Source organism: Protobothrops mucrosquamatus, unplaced genomic scaffold, assembly GCF_001527695.2.
Source record: "Protobothrops mucrosquamatus isolate PMUCROS unplaced genomic scaffold, P.Mucros_1.0 scaffold374, whole genome shotgun sequence".
Classification (NCBI taxonomy): Eukaryota; Metazoa; Chordata; class Lepidosauria; order Squamata; family Viperidae; genus Protobothrops; species Protobothrops mucrosquamatus.
The window spans coordinates 518,340-528,473 of record NW_015386706.1 but is presented as its reverse complement, the minus strand read 5'-3'; the positions used below and the strand labels follow the sequence as shown (position 1 = coordinate 528,473).

General features: G+C 57.1%; 2 protein-coding genes across 2 annotated transcripts in view; both read left to right on the top strand.

Moving 5' to 3' along the window:
- The first annotated feature begins 3,311 nt into the window (after positions 1-3,311).
- On the top strand, positions 3,312-6,194 carry TPST2 (tyrosylprotein sulfotransferase 2). Its single transcript, XM_015815807.1, has 5 exons — positions 3,312-4,195; positions 4,447-4,645; positions 4,925-4,975; positions 5,478-5,526; positions 5,728-6,194. Exons 1-4 carry the CDS (start codon positions 3,357-3,359, stop codon positions 5,505-5,507), a joined length of 1,119 nt encoding a protein of 372 aa, XP_015671293.1. The 5' UTR covers positions 3,312-3,356; the 3' UTR covers positions 5,508-5,526; positions 5,728-6,194.
- An 839-nt stretch (positions 6,195-7,033) lies between these two features.
- TFIP11 (tuftelin interacting protein 11) overlaps positions 7,034-10,134 on the top strand; it is a 4,819-nt gene continuing 1,718 nt past the window's right edge. The window contains exons 1-8 of the mRNA XM_015815771.1: positions 7,034-7,251; positions 7,352-7,544; positions 7,635-7,791; positions 8,117-8,244; positions 8,633-8,785; positions 9,087-9,605; positions 9,723-9,829; positions 9,926-10,094. Coding sequence (XP_015671257.1) covers positions 7,034-7,251; positions 7,352-7,544; positions 7,635-7,791; positions 8,117-8,244; positions 8,633-8,785; positions 9,087-9,605; positions 9,723-9,829; positions 9,926-10,094 — 1,644 coding nt within the window. The remainder of the gene's footprint in view (positions 7,252-7,351; positions 7,545-7,634; positions 7,792-8,116; positions 8,245-8,632; positions 8,786-9,086; positions 9,606-9,722; positions 9,830-9,925; positions 10,095-10,134) is intronic.

Here is a 10,134-nt window from a genome sequence, read left to right as displayed (position 1 = left end):
GCTCTTCTTCTCTGCTGCCACCCCCTGGCCAGCACAGCAGACCCCAGGAGTTGCTTTGCCTTTGGGCAAGAGGGCGGGTCCCTCTGGGTCTCCTCCCGGTTTCCACTACCACTCACCCACCCACCCACCCACCCACTGCTGTTCTGAGTCTTTTTTTCCCCCATTGCCGGAAAATCCCATTTGCCTCCAAAACAGCCCAACTGGGTAGCCTCCTCCGCCCTCCACCTTCTCTCTTTCCTCTTTGGGTATTTGTGTGTGCGTGCGTGTGTGCGTGTGCACATATGTGCGTACATCCGCTCATGTCTGTAAATGTCCCTAAGCTGCTTTTGAACAACCTACACAACACCCGCACGGTAAATGGTTTGTCGCTGCAGCACCGCTGGAGAAAAATGACAGGCAACCTTGAAGGAAAATTATGTTTCTTTGGTGTCTAGAAACGTTTTTGTCCTTTATAAACAACAGGTCAAAAGGTTGCCCAGGCCTTGCAGTTGATCCACACTAGAGATGGGCTTCAGCCCAGACCTTGGAGGGGCTTCAGTCCTTCGGGAGTAGATGAGACTTTTGCGCTCACTCCAGCCACGGGTGCTAAGATGCAGAAGTGCTCCCCAGGCTGACTGCCCCCCTTCGGCATCCTTGAAAGCAGCCGCCGCCGAGAGCCCCACTGGGAGGCCCCTGGCAGGAGAAGTGCTCTGTTTTAGGAAACGCTGAGTCAAACTGAAGACCAAAGCCCACAAGTGTGGTTTCGTAAGTGGCACAGGAAACCAATTTTATCTCTTCCTCAGCTGCTCCAGGCCTGTAGCTCTTGATTTCCTGTTGCAGGCAGAGGGAGAGCCTGAACCGTTCTCGAGTCCTCCTCCTCCTCCTCCTCGCCTCTTCTTCTCTGGGGGCTCTCCAGGGCTGCCCCCCCAGCCTCCTCCTGAGCCCCTCTCCACCCTTCGAGAGAGCCAAGTGGGGAGGGCAGGGCTCCCCGGCAGAGCCGCATCTGCTTGCCTCCTTGAGCTTTCCTTCCCTGCCCCTGGGCGGGAAGCTCCTCAGCTGAGTGGGCACTGTTTAGTAAACACGGCTGTGCCTGGAACTCCCTCCCACCACAGGCCGTGGTTCTCCCACATGACCATGGTTTAGGCATTTGTATTCATTTTGCAAGACTTGGACACAGAGAGACCGGAACCCCAGACTCCCTCCAGGCTTGGATGGGGGGGGGAGGGTGTGCCCTGGAGCCCACATTTCAAAGCACTTTCTCCCCCATCCGCGCCAGTCTTTGCCATGCAGAGGCTCCTTCCGGCACTTAAGAGCAAACTGAAATGCCCTCCTTGACACCCCGAGAGCTCCCGGGGCCTTTTGGCAGGCGTGGATGGCTGAGAAACCGCAGGCCTGAATCTCAGTGGTGCATCCGGCTGTGTGGCTCACAGTCCCTTAGCAACTAGCTCGATGGTTCCAGAATCCTGATCCATGAGAGGGCCTTTCTTTTTGCTGGAAGCGAGAGCAGGAATCTCCTGGTGGCCTTTGCCACAGTAAGAGCTGAGCTGCTCCCAGAGTCACCCAATGAAGGCAGCCTGCCTGCCCAGCAAGGGCCAAAGTTGGTGGCCTTTGCCGAGTGACGCTCCCTCCGGGCTTCTCCTGCCAGAGGCACGGAGGGACGGGGACGGGAGGGCCCATCCTGGTAGGAGGCAGTTTCCAAAGCATCCCAGGTTTTCCTTTTGTGGGCAGAGTCGGTCCAGGCACTGCAGCTGGCACTCTTTGTGCGGCCTTCAGGAAACGGGTGCTGCAGCACTTGAGGGGCGCCACCAGGGTCCCAGACTGGTAGAATTGCAAGCCGATCCTTCTCGTTTGGCTTTGGCTGTCTTCCCTGGACAGCCTTTATGGAGGGTGCGCTTGTCCCAGGGAGCCTGGGAGTCCGAGCACAAGCTGGACTTTCAGCTGGCTGGTCTGAGAGTCAGAAACAACCAGTGGGTGCCGGTTGCTCAAAGTTAGAATTCGACCAATAAGCACACTTCTGCCCACCCTTCTATTTTTTTCAATATACTTCCACTTCAAACACTGGATAAAATTGTCTTTTACTCCCTGACGTGCTGGTGTATTGCTTGATTCCTTAAATGTTGCAAAGTGATGTTAACGTTTTGAGTGATACATGTGACCATGAAGCCAATGGGTTGGCAAACCTAAAAAAAAACCCCTCTCCCCCTTCAGCCCCCCCCCGCCCATGATGCAGGTGGCACCTTTGGCCTCTTCTGAAAATGCGGCCGAACAGCAGAGTCCCTTGGATTCTGTGCGACAGAAGTTTCCTGTTTACCTAATGCAGCAAATTAAAGAGCAGCCGCCTTCTGTGGGCTTGAGCAGCCTTTTATCTAGGCCACCCAACGTGTGTCCGTGGACGTGGACGTGTGCATGCGTGCTCATTGTGTGTGTACCTGGCCTTGAGAGGGGGGAGGCGTCTCTCTGAGGCTCTCCAGCTGCCTGGCTTGGTGGAGCATGGCCGCCTGTCTGTTGTCATGGCAACAGGCTCATTCTTTGTCCCCGAAACAGGCGGCTGCGTTGATGCTCTTCCAGCTTGGCCTGGAATGCAGCCTTAAGCCCAGCTGATCCCACAGGGCGCCCAGCAGCATCAGGTGCGGCTTCTGCACGGGAGGAAGCCGTCCGGGGCCACTGCAGGAGGCAGGAGGGGCCCAAGCCAGGGAGCTCCACTGCAGGATGCGGCCCCTGCAAAGCATCCAACTGACTCTGTGCTTCCCTTCCCCAGGCTGGACTTCCCTGACTTTGGGGGTTCCTGGTTGTGCTGAGAGGGAGCAACGAGCGAGCAGGAAAATGAACTCCACCAGGGAAGGTGAGCCCCTTGTCACCATAGACTCCCCTGATGTCTCTTGGCCCCGGTGGATGAATATTTGATGGCCCCGCTTGCAATTCCACACACACACACACCCACACCACCACTCTGGCCCGTGTTTTGTGCCATTAATATTTCATCACCTTCAAAAGCTGCAAGGAACTGTTAATGGAGGCATGGAAGAGCAGCGGGAAGGGAAGGAGGGCAGGTGGAGGCCTAGCAAAATTGGGCGAAACGTCCTTGCTGTGTCAGTCCTGAGGCTGGGATCTGCCCTCCCCAGCAATCCTGCCAAGAGACCCTTTTCAAGGAAGCCTTGCTGAAGAGCAGCGGGGGGGGGGCAAGACTGTGGAGCTCCCCGATGCTCTCCTTCATGGAGGCAGATGGGGGGGCTCCATCCACAGGGTGGACCCTTCCCTGGGTGGGCTCTGCCCGCCAAGAGGGAAGTCAGATGATGAAAGATCTTTCCGTTACTGTCCCAGCAGCATCCAGATGTTGACGGTGGCGCGACCGCTGGTCCCATGTGGAGGAGGCGAGGATGCGGCTGACCGTGAGACGAGTGCTGATGGTGGTGGGCTTTGCCATCGCCCTGATGGTCTCTGTCCACCTGGGCCAGCAGATGCTGCAGTGCCAGCAGATCCTGGGCCAGGGCTTCAGCCGGGCACTGATGCGTCCCGAGAGCGAGGAGCTGGTGATGCTCGACGCCAACCGAGTCGAGTATCGATACAGTAAGGAGATGCCGCTCATCTTCATCGGGGGGGTTCCTCGGAGCGGGACCACCCTGATGCGAGCCATGCTGGACGCTCACCCGGAGGTGCGCTGCGGGGAGGAGACGCGCATCATCCCACGGGTGCTGGCCATGCGCCAAGCCTGGTCCCGATCTGGGCGAGAAAAGATGCGCCTGGACGAAGCCGGAGTAACAGACCAGGTGCTGGATGCGGCCATGCAGGCCTTCATCCTGGAGGTGATCGCCAAGCACGGGGAGCCAGCCCGCTACCTCTGCAACAAGGACCCCTTCACGCTCAAGTCCTCCATTTACCTCTCCCACCTCTTCCCCAACTCCAAATTCCTGCTGATGGTGCGTGACGGGCGGGCTTCCGTCCACTCCATGATCACCAGGAAGGTCACCATTGCCGGCTTCGACCTGCGGAGCTACCGGGATTGCCTGACCAAGTGGAACAAAGCGATCGAGGTGATGCACTCCCAGTGCCTGGCCATCGGGCGGCTGCGCTGCCTCCCCGTCTACTACGAGCAGCTGGTTCTGCACCCCCAGAAGTCCATGCGGGCCATCATGGACTTCCTGGACATCGCCTGGAGCGACGCTGTCCTGCACCATGAGGAGCTGATTGGGAAGCCAGGCGGCGTCTCCCTGTCCAAGTGAGGGGCCGGTCAGGGATCACCCCGTGGTCGGGTCGGGGGCAGTTCTAATTCAGGGGCTGGAATTCCCTTGAAGGTCTGGGGTGCATGACCAGGGTGGCCCTCCAAAAAAATTTCAGGCTTTTCAGGGGGAGACAGTTCTGTAGTTCCACCTCCCAAGTTCTTTCAGATTTAGCTTGCAAGTCCTCAGGCTGTACTTGACCTGAAGGAAAGCCAAGCGCAACACACAGATGTTTCTGGTCTCTGCACAGGATCGAGCGATCCACAGACCAAGTGATCAAGCCTGTGAACATGGAGGCCTTGACCAAGTGGCTGGGACACATTCCGGAAGACGTGGTGCAGGACATGGCTCAGATTGCCCCCATGCTGGCCAGGCTGGGCTATGACCCCTACGCAAACCCTCCCAACTACGGCAGCCCAGACCCCCTGGTGATCAACAACACCCACCGGGTGAGTGCCGCAGAGTCCCTGGCTGGGCTGGGTCTCCTGGCCTGATTGGCATCTTCGTCCCTTTGGCCTCAGGAAAGGGGCTTTCCATACACAATCCGGATTTTTATAAGCCCCTCCCTGCCGCCCTACTAGCTCAGAACTAGAGACAGGCTTTTCCTCACTGAAAGGGGGGCGGGCAAGCCCACCTTTTCAACGGTGAGAGGCTGACTGCCTGGCTGAGCAAAGGGCTGCAGGGCCCAATCCTGCTGACCCGGCTGACTCTGTGCTCCTCTTTTCCAGGTCCTGAATGGAGACTTCAAAACACCTGCCAATCTGAAGGGACACCTTCAGGTCAGCTCCTTCGCCTCTGTCCTCCTCTTCTCCCAGGCTGCAGAAATGATCCTAATTCAGCCAGGCACAGTCCTTTGGGGTCCACCAGCATCCCCTCCCCAAATGCCTTTTATTTCTGGGGCTGGGTAGTTTCCAAGGGAGGGGGCTAGGAGGACACCAAAGTAGGAGTGCTCCCCTCTCAACCTTCCATTGAGAGGATCCTGTCAGGCAGCGTCGCCTTCTCTTCTGGGTGGCTTTGCCCTGTCATTCTTTTCCGACTGTTGCGAAGGCATCTCCTCAGAGGCATAATTCCTACAGCTTAAATCGCTTTGAGATTTGATATACGAATTTCTTGCAGCCGGGAATAACTAATCCAATAGTTATGTATCCCTTAAAATATTTTGACTAACTTTGCTCCTATCTGGACCTGCTGGGAAAGCTAGAAACCTCAGACAACCAGTGTAAAAGTGGAACTGCCCAGCTCAGAAGCCGCTGACTCTTCCTCTCTGTTTGATCTTTGCAGGGGACTCCAAATACGACTGCTTTTCACTGACCAACTCAATGATTTCCAGGTACGTCTTGGCGTGTCCCAGCAGAGCATGTCTCCAACTCAGGTGGGGCTGCACAGGAGCCATCCTGATGCTGGGAGGGTGGCTCTCCGGGGTGTCGTCCTCTCGGCCCTGGATTCCCACCATAGAAGGAGACCCTGGTCTGCCTCGTTTGAAGACTGTGTCCCGGAGTAATTCTGCTTTCTCCTTGTTGCTCTCTTTTAGGTGCAAATTGCTTCCCCTTGTTCTGAAGAGAAGAAAATTTGCAAACAACAAGAGTGGGAATCTGTTATCCAAGCATATTGCTTGCTACTGATATTGCCAAATCAAGTGCTATCTGTGAAATACTTTTCATTTTGTCATTAATTTGTCAAGTTTGGACTTTCCAGTTCCGGGAAATAAGTCACGTACCAAGTTTGGACATGCTCTGCAGTCATATATGTAGAAATAAAAAGGGAACCATAAAGAATATTGGAGAAGATTTTATACTTGTCTGCGGAACAAGTTTTTCAGGCTCTGTGTAAAACCATCTTGTAATTTTTGTTCTCTAATTTGCAGACCTCAACTAGCTCTCTTTGCAGATCCTCTTTAGAGCGTTTTCGGTCTTACTGACACTTGTCTCTTTTAATTCTCTCTTCTCGGTAATTTACCAAATTAAAGAGATTTATTTATTCATTCTGAAATATATATATATATATATATAAGAGATTGCCTCTTTCAGATTTTATTCTTGTGAGAGAATGGTTAAATCCTGTTTTAACTGAGAGCTTTTAAAATATCGGTCGTAACTATTGGTAGTCCCTAGAATGGGGGGGGGGGGATGTTCCCATTTGTTTTCTTGGCACGCAGATACAGAACAGGAAACGTGTGATCTCTTTGCACCCCAAGTGGGACTGCCCAGCTCAGAACCCCAGCCAGCAAACGCTGCTTTGCTCAGTCACGCTTCCAAGCGGGCCCCAGAGTCTGCGGTGGCCCACGGAAGGCCGGCCTGGTGAACAAGCCCAGAGCTCGGGCAAGGGCGACGCAGAGCCGCAGCTGGATTCCGGGGGAGCCTCCTGTCGGCTGGTGGGAGGAAAAGGGAGCCGCTTTTCTTGAAAGGCGCTCCAAGGCCTGTCAGGGTGGCGGCTTTTTGGACGGCTGATTTGCGCAGCCACTGTTTCCTCCAAGTGTGGCAAAAACCAGACATCGATTAACCTGCACCGTTGCAAGGAGGGGGAGCGAGACCGAGCTGGGGGGGGGAGGCGGGGGGGTCTGGCCGCCTTCTTGGCAATTGCAAGACTCCTCCGTGAATCGGCTTAAAGCTCGGCGGTCTCCCCCCCCCCCAAACGCCAGCAGAACCGCCGCTCTGCGCACGCGCAGGCTTCCGCCGCGCCACCGAGACGGGGAGAGAGAGCGGCCACCTCCCGCGCAGGCGCAGCGACTCCCCTGGGCGCCGGAGGAGGAGGAGGAGGTGGGGGCCGGAAGCGGGCTGCGGCGGTTCCGCTCGGTCGTTCCGGTGCCTCTCGGTCTCCTCCCCCCCCCCGCGGGCGTCATGTCGCTCTCTCACCTGTACGGGCGCGGCGGCGAGGCGGGCGCGGAGGAGGAGGACGAGGGCGTGGAGATGGAGAGGTTCGAGATCAGCGAGTGGGATCTGCAGAACGAGTTCAACCCCAACCGGCACCGGCACCGGCAGACCAAGGAGGAGGCCATCTACGGCCTGTGGGCCGAGCGCGACTCGGACGAGGAGAGGCCCAGCTTCGGCGGGAAGAGGTGCGCGGGCGGGGCCGGGAGGAGGGGGGGGGCTGGGCCCCCCCCGTCCTAAAAGCCCTCCCGCCCTTCCTTCCTTCCTTCCTTCCCCCCCCCCACCCAGGTCCCGGGACTACTCCGCCCCGGTGAGCTTCATCAGCGCCGGGCTGAAGAAGGGGGCGGCGGCGGCGGCGTTGGAGGAGGAGGAAGGCCCCGGCGAGGACTCGGAGGAGGATGAGGAGGATGAGGACGGGGAGAGCGGGGCGCGGGCGGAGGAGCCCCCCAAGGAGGCGGCGGTGCCGAAGAAGCTGAAGACGGTGAGCGAGGCCGGGGCGCCCCCCTCCCCCCCTCCGCTTCCCCCCCCCCCGGTGCTCATCCTTCCCGTCCTCTCTTCTGAACCGACGCAGGGCGGCAACTTCAAGCCCAGCCAGAAGGGCTTCGTGGGCGGCAGCAAGTCCTTCGTGGACTTTGGCAGCTGGGAGAGGCACACCAAGGGCATCGGGCAGAAGCTCCTGCAGAAGATGGGCTACGTGCCTGGCCGAGGCCTGGGGAAGAACGCCCAAGGTAGGCCGGCTCTCCCTCAAGCCCTCCTTTGCCTTACTCCCTTTTTTGCATTACAGCTTCTCTGAAAACCACCTTCTTATCCATGGTCGCCCCAAATTAGTGATTTATAAAGTTCAAGGGGTAGGGCTGGAGGGGGCCTGGGAGGTCTTCTAGTCCAATCCGCTGCCCAAGGCAGGAGACCTTATACCATCCCAGACAGGCAGTTGCCCAATGTTTTCTTGAAGACCTTCAATGATGGAGCCTCACAACTCTGGGAGGCAAGCCGTTGTTCCGTTGGTGTCTGCAGGGAGCTCTCTGTTTCGCTAACCCTGAAGAACTTTCCTAGGTATCATCAACCCCATTGAGGCCAAGCAGAGAAAAGGCAAGGCAGCGATTGGGGCATACGGCTCGGAGCGAACCACACAGTCCTTGCAAGATTTCCCCATTGTTGACTCTGATGAAGAGGAGGAGGAGGTACGACCCCATGTTCCCCTTCTCCAATTAGAGCTGGTGTAGGAGAAGGCTCTCCCCCACCCCCGGCTTTGTAGCAAAACAAGGAAATCTCTCGAATGTCTTCCTATATGGTAAATTGTTTTTTCTGCGTCCGAGTGGTTCACGCCAGAAGTTTCAGACCTGAGGCACGGTTGGCATGGCTTGATGTTACGCCTGCAGGTCTGGGAGCTCCAGTCTGCCTCTCTGCAAGAGACCGGCTGCTAGGAATACCTTCTGTCGCTTCCCACCTCTTTGGGGGAACAGCAGCCCCTCCCCCATGCAACCTCCTGCTTGATCTCAGTAAAAAATGGGTGCCTTGTGGATTGCGCACTGCCTGCCTCTGTTTTTGACATCTCTCCTCTCCCCCCAGGAATTTCAAAAGGAACTCAGCCAGTGGCGGAAGGACCCTAGCGGGGGCAAGAAAAAGCCCAAGTATACCTACAAGACGGTGGAAGAGCTGAAAGCCAAGGGCAGGGCGGGCAAGCAGCTGTCTGCCCCTCAGAAGGAGCTGACACAGGTCAAGGTGAGGTGGCAGCAAGATGGGCGGGGGGGGGGAGGAAGAGGGGGGCTAAGCGGTCCTGCTCCATCCAGGAAAGACAGCAATGAAAGTTCTGCCATAGACTGAGCTTGCAGCCCTTAGTACATCTCCAGCTGCCTGCCTGGGGCTTTGGCTGTGGAATGGATGTCAGCAACAGCAGCAGCCTAAGTTTGTTTGTTACACATTTATGCCACCCCCGTCTTCCCTACAAGGTGACTCTGAGTTGGCAGTCCTCCTCCACTGTGCCCCTCTGCCTCCTCACTCCGTGCGGTTTCTCTTTTGGAAGGTGATTGACATGACGGGCCGGGAGCAGAAGGTTTACTACAGCTACAGTCAGATCAGCCAGAAGCACAACATCCCAGAGGACGGTCCCCAGCAGCAGCTGCCTGCCTTGGGCAAGGAGACCAAGACGCAGAGCTTCTCCCTGCCGGAGCTGGAGCACAACCTGCAGCTGCTGATTGACCTGACAGAGCAGGAGATCATCCAGAATGACCGGCAGCTGCAGTACGAGCGAGACATGGTGGTTAACCTGAGCCACGAGATCGAGAAGATGGAGACGGTGCTCTTGCGGGAGGAGACCGACATCCGCAACCTCGGCGAGGTGCTGGAGCTGGTGGAAGAGTGCGAAAGGCGGATGCAGCCCAACTGCGAAGACCCCCTGACTCTGCCTGAGTGCGTCAAGATATTTGAGACCCTCCAGGATAAGTACTATGAAGAGTACCAGATGTCAGACCGCGTGGACCTGGCCGTGGCCATCGTCTTCCCTCTGGTCAAGGACTACTTCAGGAACTGGGATCCCCTCAAGGTGGGGCTTCCGTGGGCTTCCGAGTGCAGCTCCAAAGGAGCTTCTGAAGGCTTGGGGATGAATGCGCCTCTCACCAGGCTTGGGATTAGGGCCATATCTCTCCCCTTTTCTCTGCAGGACTGCACAGCCGGCACGGAGATCCTGGCCAAATGGAAAGCCTTGCTGGAGAACGATCGGTTGCTCTCCCACAGCGCACAGGACCTCGGCTCAGATGCCTTTCACAGGTGAGCCTCCAGCAGGGAAGGGCAGACGGGCTCTTCCCCAGAAGAGCCTTTAAATGGGCTGGTTTGGGCCTTGAACTGCTCGCTTGGGATCCTCAGGTTGATGTGGGAAACGTGGATGCCGTACGTGCGAAACATTGTGGCCCAGTGGCAGCCCCGCAACTGCATCCCGATTGTGGACTTCCTCGACAGCTGGAGGCACATCATTCCGATATGGATCCTGGATAACATTCTTGACCAGCTGATCTTCCCCAAACTGCAGAAGGAGGTGCGGTGGGCAATCCCTCAGGCTGCTGTGGGGAACCTGG